General features: G+C 38.8%; 1 protein-coding gene across 1 annotated transcript in view; it reads right to left on the bottom strand.

Annotated features, from left to right (window-relative positions):
* The window catches only part of LOC149250195 (Peroxisomal membrane 22 kDa (Mpv17/PMP22) family protein), a 71,557-nt gene that overhangs the window by 29,868 nt on the left and 22,579 nt on the right, over positions 1 to 19,110 (bottom strand). Inside the window, exons 5-6 of the mRNA XM_089458937.1 lie at positions 6,779 to 6,849; positions 6,558 to 6,643 (exon numbers count right to left, since the gene is read on the bottom strand). Coding sequence (XP_089315063.1) covers positions 6,558 to 6,643; positions 6,779 to 6,849 — 157 coding nt within the window. The remainder of the gene's footprint in view (positions 1 to 6,557; positions 6,644 to 6,778; positions 6,850 to 19,110) is intronic.

The following is a 19,110-nucleotide window of genomic DNA, read 5'->3' as shown; positions in this document are numbered from 1 at the left end:
ATGGTATAACTTAGTTAAGGATGCCCACATCTCAAAGGCATACTTCTTCCCTGTCACATGAGGTATAATATGGTCTTTAATGGAGTCTAAGATTATTCTCTTGGCCTTCACGTTCTTCTTATTAAACTCAGCCAACTAAGTAGGATCTGTGGGAATTTGGACGACCTTCTCCACAATGTCCCACAACTCTTGCTCCTCAAATAACAGAAAAATTCGCTCCTTCCATGGGTTAAAATTTCCTTCCCCATCCAACTAATCCTCATAGCATAACCTAGTAGTCATCTCAAACCCCATTGAACAACAATTATTTTCAAACTTTTTTTGAATCGTCCTTTCTTATAATTTTGACTCAAAATTGCTCGCAAAAAAAGAATACTTGGCCCGATTATAACATTAAAAAAAAAGTCACCTTTTAAAAAAAAATCCATTCGTTCGCTAGGCTTCGGTGATCTGACACGAACTCGACACCTGTAATTCCAAGATCGATTCAGAGTTGGGCTCTGATACTATGTTAGAATTTCCCAAACCCAACACCCGATATTCAAATCCCAACAATTAATCATTGAACGAATACACAGCTAAGTTCCTAACCAAAATATTTAGCAGAAGCAAAATTATTCGATCTGAATCACACACATAAACAGATTTCTGCCCAAGCAACAATTTTTCATTGGTAAATTAATCATGGAACTTACTTGGCCTTCCATCCTGGGATAATGGCCCAGCTGAAAAGATATAATACTAATCACCAACCTTCAGTGCATTCTCTCGGACCCAACACACGCTCACTGAGAATCCTCTCTCAATCTTATGTTACTGTTATGTGTCTTAGCACCTCACATTAGGCTCAATTTATAACTTTCCTAGGCTAAGGTTGAAGGCCAAAATCAAGCCGTCAAGTTAACTGAAGATAAATAACATTACTTTAGTTAACTATCCTATCTTTAGCTTTCTCTACTTTAACTCAAGTACAAGTCATAAATTTAGCTTGCTTTACATGTACATCACATCAACATGTGTGCAACACACTTGCACACTTTGCATGTCAAATGCAAGCTCCTAACAAGGCAAATCAAGGTCCTTCTAGTCAAGGCACAAGACTAGAAGTACCTACCGAGCTACAAAGCTCAACAATGCACAAGGGGGGTGTGTGGGAGTAGCCCCAAATTTTAGGAAAATTAAGGGGGGATGGGAGGACGTCAAGGTCCCTAACATAGGAGTCCGTGTCTCTAAAATTATAAATATAGAAATAACAAAGATAAAATCCCAATAATAACAATTCAACCCATGCAAATTCAGCATTGTGCAATCTAGTGGAAATGCTATAATCCTACCAATCTTGAAACACTGAAAAATGTTAAGTTTGCTAAATTATGAATGGGATATGAAATTCTACTTTCTCCATATGAAGTTTGCAGAGGTTGGAACCACTCTCAAACATCTTAAAACAATTAATAGTAATTTTAAAAATTTAAGTAAAAGTGACATTCTATCTTTTTCTATCCTTTTACTTTAAGTAATTAATATTATCATTAATTACCAAGGTCATAGACTCTTCAAAGCTCTATCCCCTATTCATGTAATATTTTCATGGGTTGTTGGCCAAAAAACTCCAGCGAACAGTGCCTATACGTCCCACTTCTAAGGCAAAGGGACACCCAAATGCCCCCCTTTTGGGGAAAGGTTAAGAAAATGTTTCCTCATGCATTTCCTAGAGTTTTCTCCGAAGGGAGACATGGGGAAACATTTCCGCAAGCATCCCCCATACCCATGTTGATTTTTCATGATTTCCTAGATTTATAATTACTTCCAATGATTTCTTCATTAGTTTAATTTGTGTCACATTCATCATTAAGAAATTATACATAGAAAATCTTCAACAATAAAACAATAAAGCTAGTAGGATCATAAAGAGACAGCCAAACAAGAGACACAAAAATTTATCCTGGGAAAACCCTAACCAGGGAAAAACCCAACAACCTTTTCTTAGATAAATTGTCCAATTCAACAAGAGATACAATCTGATTTCCCAATCAAAAACAAAGTCAAATTGACCAGTAACCAAACCCAAGTCAAACCTGGTCAAACAAAGACAAATTCAGCCTCCTAAAATTTCGGTCTACTTCAGATTCATCCTTCCAGTCTGCCTCAGATTCGTCCTCTTGATTTGCCTCAGATTCATCCTTATTCTACCTCAGATGGTGATCCAAATTGGCCTCTGATGGAGGAGGACAAGTGTGAATTTATAGTGATCTAAGATGCCCCCAAGTGGTGTGTCCCTTGGGTTGGGTTGCTTATACATATTTTGTCGACTTGACTTGGAGGAGACAAATAATTTAAATTTCAAAAATTGATTTTCCCTCTATTGAAGCCGACTTGAGATTCAAATTATATTTATCATTTTCCTTCATATGAAGACCAACCATAGCTACAAAAATTCAACACTCCCTCTTAGCTAGGGAGGTATTTATAATGACATTTCCAGAAGTTCTCTTGTTGAATAAAACTTTTTCTATCCCAAGAAAAGGTTGAATGATCTTGGCTATGTTGATGAATCCATCCACCTCATGTTCTATACAAGAACCATGTGGAAAGCATCCCTAAACCAACATCATGCAAAGGATCTAGTTACGCACTAGTCACATATCTTTTGCAAGAGATCTAGTCATCCATGAGCCAAATACCCTTTGGCTAGTCAAGTACCCCTTGAACAAGACTAGTCCTTGGATCACCAATCTACCAAGTCATCTCTTAGAGTCATGTCAAGTACCCCCTAACCCATGGTGAAACCCTAGGCCCATATGCCACTCCCACATGTCATCACATGTCAATGAATGGTAAAAATACATGCCCAATGCTATGAGGCACTCACTCAACCTACTACCCAAGTAACCCTTGGAAATATGATCAGGTAACCCCTAACCAGGGGAGCACTCAGGGCCTTGATGCTCACTGGGCCAATCTCCCGAGCCACATTACATGGCTCCCAATCATTACATATGACCAGGTCAATACCCATGACCAAGGGAGAATCTTTGCCCCTTCATGCTACAACATCAGCACTCCCTCTAATCGAGGGAAGCATTCTCAACTACTCCAAGCTTGTCCAACTTCATCCAGGGACAGTGAGAATGTCAGCAAACAACTCGACCATAGAAATATGTAGCAGCCCCATTGCTCCTTTTGTACCACATGCATTTATCATCGTGATTGTACCTTATCAAACAATCCAGAAGCTCCCCTACTTCTCAACTTGCCAAACTGCAATTGGAGCAAATGTCTTCTCAACGCCCTCTCCCTCTTCCTGGAAGAATCTTCGCTTTGCACTTTTCTATGCTGCCAACAAATGCTTGATCTTGTGAATCCATTTTGAAGTCATTGCTAACTTTCCACAGATCTTTGTATAATGACCTCTTTCAAAATTTTGGCATGCCTACTCCCTATGAAGTAGAATCTCTTCTGGTCATTAGTTATGATGTCAATACAATTTCTCCCTTTGAAACACAAATCATTGATCCTAGGAGAATCCTTTTGCTCCAGAGTTTGTTTGTTTATTCCAATGCTTCCATTTACTGCCAAAGCCTTGGTTCCCTTTACAACATACCTGCGAACCTCAATAGGAGGCCCATGGAAGAACGATTATAACCCAGCAAGAGAAACAAAAACAAGAGGCTAAATAATAGCAAAACAATAATAATCAAGGAAGAGAGATAAAAAGTACTTATATTTTGAGGATTGTCAAGAATCTCTTTCTTGATCCTCGCCTTCCTGCATCCATACAAACTCATCATCCTCGTCCTCATTATCAGCATGTTGCTTTTCTTTCCTTCCTTTCATGAGCTAGGGTTTCTTTATTCAGAAGAATCATCGATCTAGGTCCAGCTCTAGGGTTTTATCCACAAACCCTAGGGCTTTCATATCCAAGACTTTAAGTCTTCTAGGGTTTACAAACCCTAGATTTACAATTTTCATTTACACCTGTTATAAGTCCAATGGACTTTATCATGTGCAAATTTTTTTTTCATATCCAAAAGTTCAAAACCATAGTCCCCGTGCCACTCCATCTAGCATTAGAAACAACACACTCGAACTAACAAAAAACAAAAAATAGCAAGTTCAGTCATAGATACAAATCTCCAAGGAATACTTTATGAAAGTAAGTGTCTTCAAGGGAGGGAACGACATTCCATTGTCCTCTATAGCATTGCACCATCAACCAACTCTTAGTAACAGTCTTTAAATGGTCCAGACTACCTTTGTATCAGTAAATTATGTCCTCAGAGTAGTACAAACTATTTGGTAGATCTCAGATGATTACTCTCGGTCCTTCCAAGTAACTCAGCCTCCTTAAAACCATTGTAGCAACAGCAATAATTTTTCCTTTACAAGGACAACTCCAGCCCTGAAGGTGACTCGGTCTTCACAAGAGAAATTTCGGTCTCCAAAAACAAATGAGGAAAGCTTATGAATGCCTTCACAATTACCATGTCAATAAAACTAAACTTTGCCCCAGTGTATAATCATCATGGCACAGTGATAAATTCTCTTACCCATATGACAATATTGCTTGCACATATTCATTGATCATGACACAACCAACATTCTCACTATATTCAATGGCATCAATGTGCCCTCAGAAGTTATTGATACTCTTAGTAGCTTCGGCAATGAATCCTTGTGATCAGCAACAAGCACAACTTTGCTTCCACAAAGGTCACATGTTCTGTGAAAAAAAAATGAGATTATGCCACAGCTTCAATACTGCCACAAACTTTAGAATTTAACTCAGAATTATACTTCAGATCTTCTCTTATTCCCTGCTCTTTAATTTCCATCTCTTCTGCTATGGTTATTGTCTGTCAAATCGTTTTTCAAGGAAGGTTGCCACAGAGCACATTCAAAAAAAGTATAATATCTATAGACCACAGGCAAGAAGGATCTTCTAGCATTATCTTCATCATGATAGATTTAGAGCTTTCAGACATGCCATAAGCATATCTATGGTATTGATACTTGTTTAACCCTTTCAACTATTCAAACAACTTGTTTTCGGCAAAAGTATCATTGTGATCAATGCTCATTCTTATCATAGGTTTGAGTGTTTTCACATGCTCAAATCAGTCACTAATCAGTCCTTCAAATCTTAGCTCACAAGGCATTTTCACTATCTGAAGAACTTTGGACTCCTTTTGGCCACCTTCTGAGGCTCCTCAGCCTCCATACTGTCATACTTATTACTGAGGCCTTTCGGCCCTCCTGAGGTCATTACTGAGGCCTCTCAGCCTTCTGCAATCCGCACTGCGATCTACAGACTTCAGCCTAGAATTTTAGTCAGAGACTTCCGCTTAGAATTTTAGGCTTGTCTTCTTTGTAGGGCAGAATAAAACTTCTAGGGCACAAACAAACAAGGCAGATCTTGGCCTCTGCTTACAACCAGAATTGGACTAGGAATTCTAGGGCTAGTGACAGAACAAGCCCTAGAAGATAACTTAAAACAAAATGGCTTCTTCAAGGCTGTTCTTTTACCCACACTCTGATACCATGTTGATTTTCCATGATTTCCTAGATTGATATGTACTTCCAATGATTTCTTCATTAGTTTAACTTGTGTCACATTCCTCATTACGCAATCATACGTAGAAAATCTTCAACAGTAAAACAATAAAGCCAGTAGGATCATAAAGAGACACAAAAATTTATCCTGGGAAAACCCTAACCGGGGAAAAACCTAGCAACCTTTTCTTAGAGAAATTGTCCAATTCAACAAAAGATACAATCTAATTTCCCAATCAAAAACAAAGTCAAACTGACCAAGAACCAAACCCAGGTCAAACCTAGTCAAACAGAGACAAATTTGGCCTCCTAAAATCTCGACCTCTTGAAATTTTGGTCTGCTTCAGATTCATCCTTCTAGTCTGCCTCAAATTCATCCTTCTAGTCTGCCTCAAATTCCTCCTCTTGATCTGCCTCAGATTCGTCCTTATTTTTTCCTCAGATGGTGATCCGAATTGGTCTCTAATGGAGGAGGACAAGTGTGAATTTATAGTGATCTAAGATGCCCCCAAGTGGTGTGTCTCTTGGGCTGGGCCAACTTGTACATTTGGGGCCTACTTGACTTGGAGGAGACAAATAATTTAAATCTCAAAAGTTGATTTTCCCTCTATTGAAGGTGACTTGAGACTCAAATTATATTTATAATTTTCCTTCATATGAAGACCAACCATAGCTACAAAAATTCAACAAACCGGAGCATGTGAAACGTGGGGGGCGCACCCCTGTGGAACACTGGAATGTACACTGCATGTAAAAAATGCCGGGCCACATGTAATTCATCTATTTGTACATCAATATCTTGAAGGGCCCTTGTAACCCCATAGAGACTACATGGCATGACTTTGCAGACTCGCATAAAAGGTCAGCCCATGAATATATAAACAAGCACTAGAGTGTCTCTATGTAAGTATTTGCTTATATAAAGTAATTATATCCTAATACACATGCATGCATGAAGAGAGGGAGGAAAGAGAGAGAGCTTCTTTAGGATAGAATATCCATACCAGCAAGCTGCAAAGAAACCCTGAAATAAAACACGAAACTGAACAGGCAAATACTGGTAGTTCACCCAAGCTACAATTGGCCAAACCTGCAATTCATAAACAAAAACATTATTAAAAAACAAAGATATTTTATATTTTGTTCTTTTTCTTTTTCTGTTTTATAATTAAAAGTACTGTTTCCACTGTATGACATTGTTCCATAAGAAAGATGAACTCTCTACCTTCCACGCATTTAATTGCACAGAGGGAAAGTCCTTCTTTAGCTTGCTCTTCACAAGAAACCATGGTCTTCCTGCATATAACAAAAGCACTGAAAGCATCATATTCACATCTCAAATAATCCATTATACAAGAGAATCAATACGGTAACAGCATATTCCATTTCATGGAAGTAAAAGTACATGTTCTACTGATTATTACTTGCAAATTCACCCAAATTTGTCTAACTTTTAACTCCAACTAAACAAATTTCTCTGCCAGAAATAAAAAATAAATGACTGGAAAGCCATAAAAAAAAAATTATCTGCCTAGTATTATGATTACAGAGCACTGACAGTAAACCATTCAGACAAAATTTGAAAAAAATACTTCCATACATGCAATTAGTATAAATTTCAAAATGAAACATAATCATAATTCTTTGTACTATCCGAATAATATGAACTAAGGATTTTCTTCCATATTGATGTAATAAAGGACAAAGGATGCAGTGTTATAAGTTACAAAGTAGACCCTAAAGGACTACAAAGTTCACTTATGATAGAATTGATTATACTCACCTATCGATAAGCATTTATTGGATCCTTGTTATATTATAAAGTCCCGCTCCCCATGCATCCATGTGTCATTACATGGAATACATTTTGAGTATTTATCTTACGGAATTTTATCAAATTTGAGCATTAACTAAAAAGGCCTAACAAATATACATATAAGTCTCAAGAACTCTCAAATCAATTAGTTGAAGACCTGTATCATTAATATTAAGTATTAGTATGTTGTTTCCTAATCTAGTATATGTTGTCCTTTAGCACTATGTTTGTACATTGGGGGCTTGTTTTTTTTTGGCATGTAAGTTACAACCACTTAGGCATCCAAATAGAATTGTCACTTCCATCTGGGAATTGAAATAGTTACCTTAAAGAGAAGAGTTATGTAAGGTGGTTATTGCATGTAAATGTCTTTCCTTCCATTTGCAGGTCTCACTTCTCATGCAAAGAACAGGTTTCAGGCTTCAGGGAAGGCTTAGTTGCATATAATTGAACTTGTGTAGCTTCTCATCTTGCTCAAATCCCATCTGGTCTCATTTAAAATCAGAGCCTCACTTTAATGTTCACAGACCACGTGCCTTACACCTAGGATCCCTTACATGATTACCTTTGTTACAACACGCATGTCCTCATCAACATTTTATTTGTCGATTCACGACCTAGTTAATAAAGGGCTCTCTATCACCTATAATTGATGTCATCTTTGTTTAGCAAATTGTCTATGTAAATTTATCAATGGGAGTAATATTTGATCTAGCATGTCTATGATTCTACGTATCTTTGTATGGGAGTTCCTCACAATCCTACATCATAAGTTGCATGTCCCTTTTAGAGCCTGAAGTGCAATGATGACAGAAGTGAGCGGATAGATAAATTGATAGGCTGGCTTTTATTAAAACATCTGCGAGGCCAACTGGCCTATGGGACAAAGAAGCTTACCAGTGTTGAAAAAATTGGCATTGGCAAAAAAATCAGCGAGCGTTCACAAAACATCTTTTTGGAAACATCGGTGAAAAAATCGGCAAAAATCAAAAAACCACAACAAACATTAAAAAATGCAAAATGTAGTCATTTCTTTCAGAATTTTAAACATATAAAGCAACAACATCAGATAAACCCATTGGCACATAAATATGGAGAAAGCATTGATATATATGATGTTGTGGATGCCAAATAAAATGATACATTAAAGTTGATACTAAGTCCTGATGTACCCTTATAGTTGTCCAATCAAGGACTCAAAAGTGAAGAACCAATACAAAATAGCATCACATATATAAATGTATCTCATCATCATGAGATATATATACAATGGCAAAAGAAACAAAACTAGCAACTAGCTATTTGTGATAAATTCCCTCTGCCCCTTTTACAAGAAAAGATGATGGGTTGTTTGCCAAGTCTGCCTCTAACAACAGAAGACCCTGTCCCTATACCAATTGTCATACGATGACTGATGGGTATAAAACTATGCTCATCAATATCTGTAGAAGGTGATGCTAACGCTGGCACATTCTCCTCCTCCTCCTCCTCTTGCTCCTCCTGTTGTTGTACTTGTTCCTCCTCTAGCCATGCAAGCGACTCCTCCATGATGGGAACCTTAGACTCTGATGATTTTTCATATGATCTTCTAACTGATAATTACTTCTTATGATTTCTTACATTAATCTTTTCTTGCATTCGAATTCATCATAAAGAAATTACACAAAAGATCTTCAACAGTTGATCAAAATTGACAGTAGGATCATAAAGAGACAGCCAAACAAGAAACTGAAACACAAATATTTACCCTAGGAAAACCCACTTGGGAAAAACCCAGCAACCTTTTCCTTAGAGAAATTATTCAAGTCAATAGAGATACATTTAAGTCAAACATAAAGTCAAATTGACAGCCCTAGTCAAACTGCCCAATAGACAAGTCAATCTGTTGCACAACAAATTTGGCCTAGTCTGCTCTGGTAGCGCCAAATTTCGGCCTTCTTCTTCACCCAGGAAAAACTCGGTTCTGCTACCCAGATAAGCCCAGAAACTTTGCCATAGATTCATCCTTTCTCTACCTCAAATTCGGCTTTTCTCTCTGCCTCAGATTCATCCTTTCTCTCTACCTCAAATTTGTCTTATGCTTTGTCTCAGATCCACCCTATCTTTTTGCCTCAGATGATTTTAATTGCTTGCTTGAGGAGGACAAAACCGTTATATAGACTTCAAGTGAACTGAATGGGTGTGATCATAGGGGCAAGCCGAACTGACTTCTTGGAGGACCGACTTTATGTTTTGGAGCCAAAAATTCAATCTTAGATATTCAAAATTTTCTCTCTTTTGAAGTTGACATGAAGAACATGTCTTATATTAATCATTATATGTATTTCAAGGACTAAAATGACATGAAGAACATGTCTTAATAATTCAAGGGCTAAATTATTAATTATGAAGACCGACCATAGCTACAAAATTCAATACTCCCTCTTAGCTAGGGAGGTATTCATAATGGCTATCTAGATGTTCTCTTATTGACAAATTTCTCTAAGAAAAGCTTATAACAATTCAACATCAACATCATTTAATTACCTGGTCAGCAACTCTAACTCATGGCAATCAACAACATCAACTAGTTACCATAATTTTGGTCAGCACCTCTGATGTGGTGCACCATAATCCTGTTTAGTACTCCTGCCACATGGTACATCATTAGCATCAACTAGTCACCATAATTCCAATCACTTTGACACATGGTATATAGACTAGTCTTGGTTCACCATCATCTTGGTCAATATCTTTGACTCATGGTGAATCTCCAAAGGCCTCACTCTTCATGAGTAATTTTGGGCCTAATGCTAAATGTGCTCACTCAACCTATCTGGAGAGTCTGAGCCTAATGTTGAAAGGCACCCACTCAACTGAGTGATTTTGGGCCTCTAGGACCATTCTTCTTAATTCTGGTCAACATACTTGACACAAGAAGAATGATTATCCTTTGTTGGACCATTCTCCCTAATTCCAGTCAACACACTTGATATAGAGAGAATGTATGTCTTGAATGAGTTAGTTGTTATACGGAATTTACAATTGCGGACAAGGGTGAATTCCCTAGACCTAATGGACTGGTTTAGAACAACAAAAGGCAAAGAATCTAGAGTTTTCCTTAGAGAAGTTAGAGAATTGGAAAGAGGCCTACCTCGAATTTGTAGCAAGCTTTCCTTCCTCATCGCTTGTAAGCTCCAATTGTAGCTCCAAGTGCTATAATTAGAACCTGCACACACGACTAAAACAAGCCAAGGATCTACAACAACCAAGTAGCATAGTCTAACATCTCTATTCAATGAATCAACAAGGCATTGAAATACATGAATGTAAACATAACACAACACATATAGGAAAACAAGATATTCTTTGTATTAATAGAAATAGGAGAGAGTTTACAACCATAAATAGTAGTTGATCTTGTAGATGTCTCCCCAAGTTGACTTGTCCTTCCTTGTCACAAAGCACACCTCAATATCAACCCTAATGCATGAAAATGATGACTCCTTTAGATTCAAGGCAGAAGCATAGAGTACAATCAATCTCCAAAAGCCAACCCTAATGCTATGGATGGCAGTAAATTTATAGGAAAGTGATGGTAGTTTAGGATTTACCATAATGGGCTTGAGATCCACTTATGATGGGAGGATGAGCTCAAGGGATAAGAGGTGAAATCTCCAAGGTAGGATCAAATAGGATTCGAGCTTCTTATCCATGGTAAATGGTTAAAACAACCCTTGGAAGCTTCTGGAAGAGGAAGCTTCAGAATTATTTTTAATTTTCCCAAATTTGTAGAATCAGTGCACCTGTTGAAGGGAGCAACTAGTGTTGACCAGCACTGGTGCATAAGGGAGCAACCAGTGCTAAACGCAGGTGTCTAAAGGGACAGGGTGCATTGGGGCTAAAAACATTCATTTTGAGAAATTAATCCGAGAAACTCAGACTTTTTGGAAAGGTCATGCTTAGGATTTGTGAAGGGATGATGACCACTTGTTCACAGATGTTGATTGATTTGGTTTGCGGGCCTATTAACCAAATGTGACAAAATAGCATATAACGGACTGCCCCCTAAAGTACAAAGTTTGAAACGACAATTGATGATTGAAGCGCTTTACCTTGTGACAAGTCCAGATCAAGAATTGGTCAAGATCATCATCTATTACAATATATTTTCATCATGATATCTTTGTTGAGAGAGGCATACCCATGTTCAGCACATAAGCTAACATTACATGTAGAATGATCAAGAAGTCTCGTCCACTAATGACAGAGAGTAGACCCATGTTTGGATGATTGTCTGTATGATCATAGCCATCATACTTTGTAATCTTCATATTAATCCTGAAATCGCAGCCCGGATAGATGGAACTAGATCCGGGGTCTTTTATCTCATTCACTCAATCGTTCAATGTACGAGTCTAACCATGCGAATAAATGAGTTGAAGTCGAACATGGTAGACACCATCTAATTACCGGTCAATGATGTAAGTCGTTAACAGGCGTGAGAGAAACCATTGATGATGTTAATGGCTCTCAAAGTACCAAAGTACAATCTATATGGTGTGAATGAATGAGTTGAAGTCGAACACCACACAAAAACTTTCGGTCGAAGGCCAATGATAAAAACCTGTCACCGAGAGCGAAGAAACTTGCCATTGATGTATGTGTGAAAATTCCTAGTCCTCAAGGAACCCCTATTGCAGCAAATCTGAATCTATTTCACCTACTTGATTTTTATATTACATTCATCAAGTTATTCTTCTGAATACTGAAGTAAATTACTTCTGCAGCCTACACTAATTAATTATTTTATCTCATGAGACAGAAAATAGAGCAAAGAACAAGTTACATAAGACACTTATTTTTGGACACAATAGTCCCTAGAAAAACCCAATGCAAGAAAACCAGTGCAGCAACTCTGAGGGTTTTATTATTATGCAGGAGAAATATCTGAATACAAATCTAGGATGCTCATCTAGCAATCCTTTACAGAGAAAATACTGGTGGAAAATCTAAGTGAGTTTTACTTCACTTCACCCAACAGAATTCCGGCTGATCCGGCACAAGACTGGCTAACCCCGGCTATTGTTGCGTCACCTCTTATGCCCTCTGCGTCAGCTTTCCCGACCGTTCCAGTTGTTCCAGTTTTTCCCGACAGTTTCGGCTCCTACCCTCTGTGTCGGCTTTCCCAGTTGTTCCGGTTGTTCCCGACAGTTCCGACTTCTGCCCTCTACGTCAGCTTTCCTGGTAGTTCCCGCTTCTGCCCTCTACATCAACTTTCTTCCGGTTGTTCCTAGCAATTCCGGCTTTTGCGTGACAAGTGGCTTTTCTGCTTTGTTGGCTCTCTCCGCCTCTCTATCTGTATTCTCCGGAAAGTCCTCTTGGATTCTCACTGCCCCTCTGCTGCAAAATGATCACTTAATTCGAAATCCTTAGCAAACCCTGCCCTAGGAATCAAATTCTAGATCAATTCGTTCTCTCTGTGTGTATTTCCAAATGAACCCCAAGCCTCCATTTTATACTTTTCTTGTTGAATCTTTAACGGCTGAGATTAAGTCTCTAATCAACGGCTAACATTAAAACATGACTTGATCCGCCTTCTAGATCATTCTCACCCATATTTTGATTAATACCCATTAATATTTTAACGTCCCTAAGTTTAGACTTAGGAACTCCATTAAAAATATTAATTATTTTAATAAAATACAATCTGGGTGGAATTTCACCAAACGGTTTCTAGGTTCTTTAGAACACATGTGCCTTAGCCTCTCCACCAATTTTCAAGGCTAGAGCATTTCCGATGCGACCAAAAACTAACAGTATGCAAGCCCCAAGGTATCGAAGGGAATTTCTAAGACAACTTCCTAGATAATGAGCTGATGTCGACAAGAAGCGACCCACCACAAAAGGGTCTTGATGTATTCCTCATCAACGACACGAAACAGGTGTCAAGATTTGAGACAGAATGATACTGATACAGCACTGGTTTAGAAACGATAAACATGAATGAAGGCTTAGGAGTATTGTAGCATATATCAATTGAATGACTTCTTTTGAACATATCGGCAACACGAAATGGAGTTGGCAGCATTGACCCAAACCGAATACAGAGGCTTTGATATGGTGTGATGAACCAAAAAGACAAGCAGATTTCCCAACCCAACAATCATAGAGATGAAGTGAAAGAGTGTCATGTTCAAGAGTGACTCGTTGCCATTAATAGGTAGAGTACCCTGTTTTACCAATTTCCCTAACCATTTCTGGTCAATACCTCTTTATTTTTTAACAAGCTTGAGAAGGATAACATATGCTTGATCTAGAAGTCCATCCTTCAAATGAATCCCTCTGAGTATCTTTAACAAACCCTGAGAAGAAGCGGTCTGGTCCCGTCATATTTGACGAGTCCATCACTGTTTGATGTTTTTACGAGTCCAACGAAGGTGAAACTCGACACCTTTTCATGTTTAGAGACTTTGAAAAAGCGGCGAAAAAGTAAACTCTAAAGGTTCTTTTTGGTAAATTTAGTCTCTTGAGTCCAAAAAGGCATAAAACGATACTCAGGAGAACCTCTTAGTCATGTTTGACTAAAGTATTCATTTTTTGTAAATAGTCCAACCCAGTCCGGAAAAGGGTTAAACTTAGACGTCAATTCATTTACTTTAATGAGTTTGAAAAGACAAGTGCTTGGCAATATTTTCATGTTTAGGGAGTCTGAAAAGAGCTAAAAGAAGACTCTTCCTAGAGGAACGAGTGGTATAAAGGGTAGCAATTGGTTTTGGTCATGATGGAACTGCTCAAAACACATCGAGGTCAAAAGGCTAGCTAATAAGACCACTCATCGCAGTTGTTCCTCGGGAAAAGGTAAAAACAAGTGAAAGCGAATAATCGGCCAAGCAAATGGTGACGATGGAATGAGAAAACCAAGGCTCATATGGCGAAATAGGTTGATAAAAAATGGCAATCACGCAAGGTAGCATGAGAATGGTTTCATTTTTACACAACCTTGAAACATGGGAAACCATGCTTGAGATTGATTTCATTTTTACACAAGCTTGAAACAGAGGAAAACTATACTTGAATTAAATTTGCATGCCCCGAGCATAATGACTCAATCCTAGGCACATGCCCCCCAAGCTTCATTTCATTCACCTAAGTAGACTACTAGTTACCAACAGGTGGATGGAATGAAGGTTCATTTACGAGATTAAATGAAAGACTCGACTGGGAATTTACAAGATCTAATCAAAGACTCGAATTGGAGGGGACTTGTTTCATTTTTAACGAGCTTCACACAGGAAAAGAACTATGCTCAAGGGACCTTGTTTCATTTTTTAACGAGCTTGACACAAGAAAAAGAACTCTGCTTTGTGACTTGATCATGGCCCCCAAAAGGCCATGGCTTCCAAGAGGTTCTCATCAAATGGGAGAAAAATGCTCTGGAAGGTATCAAAGGATCCAATGGAAAGATCAAAATCCAATGCCCCCAGTAAATGATTTACCATATCACCTACTGGATCTAGGTCAAAAGAAGTTAAGCAAGCAGTGAAAGGCTCATCTTCATCAGTAGGTATGGGCATGGGACATAATTATCTGTGGCGGGGAAGATAACAATTGCATATAAGGACCATTTAGGGAAGCTAGTTGATTGGGTGTCAAATGAGGACCAACGAATGAAAGTTGGTCAATGGTCACGATTCTTCCTTAATGCGGGCAACACATCACACGAAAGAGTGAAGAGACAACAACTCCCATGTCATAAACATAGTCACGCCCAAGGAGTAAATTAAAATCCAAAGGGCCTTGGACTACCTTCGTATGGATATAGACAGTCTTTCCTCCCAAAGTAATAGGCAATTGAGGAAGGATCCCTAACGGTTGACTGGTTCCTCTGTTAAAAGCAACCAGATTCTGGGTAATGGGCACAAGCTGCGAAGAACCTAAAGTTTGCCAAGTAGTTGAGGACAGAATACTAACAAATGCGCTTTCGTCTATGACTGTGTTAGGTACGACCATATTATAAGCATGTACTATGATCTGGAAGGGCACGTAAGGAGAAAGACAATATCCTGCCAGTCGACTCCAATCAAAGGAAGTGACCATACTATTTGTAAGGGGTGTCGTGGGAACGGGAGAACTGTGCCCCTGTGTTGTGGGAAGGGAGAACTGCCCCCCTATGCCGTTGGAACGGGAGGATTGCCCCCTAGTTCATTGGAACCTGAAGAAACGAGAAGAACTTGAGCGGTATGAGACTCACTCTCTATGGGAAAGGTACGATCAAAGGAAGGTGGAATCGAGTCAACCATTTTCTCAACCAATGGTTGGTCAGGAACGGACTCATGGGATTCACGTTCAGAGAGAGTGGGATTGACTAGAGATAGATTTTGATAAATCACTTCATCAACTAGTGGAGAATTAGGGGAAAGCTTCTGGTAACCAGCCGAGAGTCGCGGTTGAGAAAGAGTAAGATTTCCCAACAATTTGGATGCTTCATCCATACAAGGGAAAAGGTGAATTGGATGATTCCCTTCAAATAACTTATAGGGAAACTTAACTTTACCCTTCTTTTCATGAACCTTATGATCACTAGTTGATGGTTTGTCACCAGCATGATCTCCAGAAGCTAACGACAAAGGCTGATGTGAGCCTGTGGACCACACTTCTAATACCTTGGGAATACCAGGACAATCTCTAAGAAGGTGATCACCCTTACATAACTTGCAAGGGAATTTAAATTTCGGGGTTGATTGGAAGGTTTCTCTATACTAGTTGCATTGGTAGCAATGGTTGCTTGGTTGCCCCCCTACTTATTTTGCTTCTTCTTCTTTTTATCTTCCTAGTTACTAGAATCGATGCTTTTACCAGGCGAGGAGGAAGAAAGGGATGAAGAAACAATAGGTGAAGAAGGCAAAGGGTCAAATTTAGGATCAACTTGAGGTTGATGTTGTTCAAGTGAAGGAATACTTGGTTGAACATTTGGAACCAAAGTGGTCGAAAATAACCAAAATAGCAAACCAATGGTAAATTCGGGAAGGGACAACGTTGCCATATAAAGAGCACCAATATTCTTTAGAGGTGACTAGTCACCATTGCAAGTTGTTATACACCCCTTCCAAAGGAAGGTGAACCCTTCTAAACAGGTTCCCTTTTATATTCCTTGTCAGTAATCGGTTCTAACTTGATAGGTTCCCGGATATGTTGTTTGATCATTCATAGCCTCCTAGGATTGCCAGTTTCCAGTTGACAGGAACAGCTAAATTTCTCAGGTAATATCTATGCAAGTTTTCTGCCAAATATTGTGAAATCTGAACTTATTATAGCACAAAATTTTCCATGAATCCTATTGCAGTCAATTTGCACTTGCATCAACCATTAAAGTGTTATGTGCAATTTATAAAAACTACTTTTCAAAGCATCAGTTAGAGAACAAAATTGTACTAATTATATCCTTTGACGGAGTCATTCTTAAAACAAAACTGGTTCTAAAATTCATAATCACATTTTATCCTAAATTTATTTCCTCCGTTTAAACCCAATCTACTATTTATGATATACTACTGAACTGTATCTCTTCTAGATTTTAATCATGACATGTCTATGGTAAATTTTTCGGCTAAAGGTCAAACTGATATGGAACCAAAACAACCCTTCATTTTTATAGATTTAATCCATATCCAAGTAATATATTCAGAATATAAATATGTATGACCTTCCTTAAATGTAATAGCTAGATTGAGGTATGGCGGGTATATTACCGACATATATTGTAACGAGACATTTAACACTCTTCAATCGTGGATGTTATTTGGTGAATAAACTTTGGATGTCTTGCCTTAGGAGCTTATAACCATACACTTCTGCATTATTCATATTAGGATAGAATACCCTGCATTAGGACAAGGAGGTCGCGAGACCACCCTCCTTGACCTCGGTACCAGTAAGATCTGCCTAGCGGATAAAAATAGCAAAACTATACCCGTTTATGAATGTGAAGTTGCAAAAGAAAATTGTGTGTTAAATTCGGTTGTCTACCTCAAAATTTTTATAGAATTTTATTATGTGTTCAGGAACCATTACAATGGTAAGGACGTATGAGCGACGACGACGTGATCAGGCAGCATCACCACCATTAATGCCGCCACCGTCGCCATCATCATCCCCATCACCATCGTCACCACCAAGACCATCATCAACATCAATCGCCCCAACGCCAGAGTTAACTGTGATAATGAATTCTTTGGAAGCCTTATTGGAAACATTAAAAGAATCAACTAAGGCCAAAACCAAAGGGGAATTTCATCATGTAGCCACCAGTTCAGCGGAACCAAATAATTTTGAGCCCAGAAGATCGAAAGAAGACATTTCTAGGGAGCTTCAGAAAATTAGACTCCCAGAATTCTCAGGAGGTCGAGCAGGTGAGCGCGCTGAAGCATGGTTAGAAGGAATGAACAGATGCTTTAGGTTAAGAGAATATTCTTCTTCGGCAAAAACAAAAATTGTCGTGTTTCAACTAAAGGAAAGTGCCTTGATTTGGTGGGGAAATCTGGAAAAGCAGCTGCACCTTACATCGGATAATGTCCCTTGGGAACTATTTGAGGAAAGGTTCCGCGCAAAGTATTTACCTCCATACTTTCAACAACAACAAGCCAGAGCCTTTCATACATTAATTCAGGGAAATAAAACGGTGGAAGAGTACGAGATAAGGTTTATGGAGCTTGTAAAATACATTCACTACTTAGATTCTGATGAACGTCAAGCTGAACGCTTCATATTTGGGTTAAATCCTCGCATCAAAGCCTTGGTAAGCATGTGGAAACCATCATCAGTAGCCGAGGCAGTCGAATGTGGTCGTTATGCAGAAGAGCACCTTGGAATCAAAAAAGATATGGGGCCAGCAGAGCCTTTACAATCAGGATTTCCAGGAAAGACTCCCCGAAACTTCTTCAGCGGAGGTAGCTCGAGGCCACCTTACGGTAACAGGTTTACCCCAAGAAATATAGGGACAAGAGCTCCCATAGCAGTAAACACTATAGCCGCGAAATCATCAAACACCAGTCCATGGACATCTCGAGGGACTGCCAATAGAGGAAGAAATTCGAGAGGAATCAACTTGAGAGGACGAAGCTCGTTCTCTAGAAATTCACGTCCTGATTCAAGAGGATCAACGCAGCTTAATTTTTGGGGATGTGGGGGACCGCATTTTCAGCGTGACTGCCCAGAAGCTTCATCGAATATATTGCATAGGACTGGAAAGGAGCCGATATCAAACAATCGAGGTAATCATAGAATTCATGCAGTAGTCAACCACGACCAAGCAGCCCATCAATCCACTGTAGTGGAATCTTCAGGTATTATCAATGGTATAAAACTCAAAATCTTATTTGATACTGGTGCCACAGATAGTTTCATTTCGTCATATGCATTAAACAAATGTGGGTTGGCAGCTCGTAGACAAAATGATTTCCATCAAGTGGAAATGGCCTCAGGAGAACTCCAAACCGTGGGCTTGAGTGTGGATCAATGCAAAATTGACCTAGGGGTCTGTTCGACTAAACTGAAAGTTTATGTCACAGCCTTAGGAACGTATGATCTTATCATAGGTATGGATTGGCTAGAAGCTCACCAAGCTTGGGTAGACTGTTATGGGAAAAGGATTCTAGGCATAAATGATGAAGGAGAAGTAATCCAAATTCAAGGAATCAAGAGGGAAGTTTCTTTACGCTACATTTCAGCAATGCAGATGAAGCGTTGTTTAAGGAAAGGTT

The sequence above is a fragment of the Pinus tabuliformis genome, chromosome 7, assembly GCF_031772625.1.
Source record: "Pinus tabuliformis cultivar Carrire ecotype Pingquan chromosome 7, CPIR1, whole genome shotgun sequence".
Lineage (NCBI taxonomy): Eukaryota > Viridiplantae > Streptophyta > Pinopsida > Pinales > Pinaceae > Pinus > Pinus tabuliformis.
This window is presented reverse-complemented; position numbering and strand designations above follow the sequence as displayed.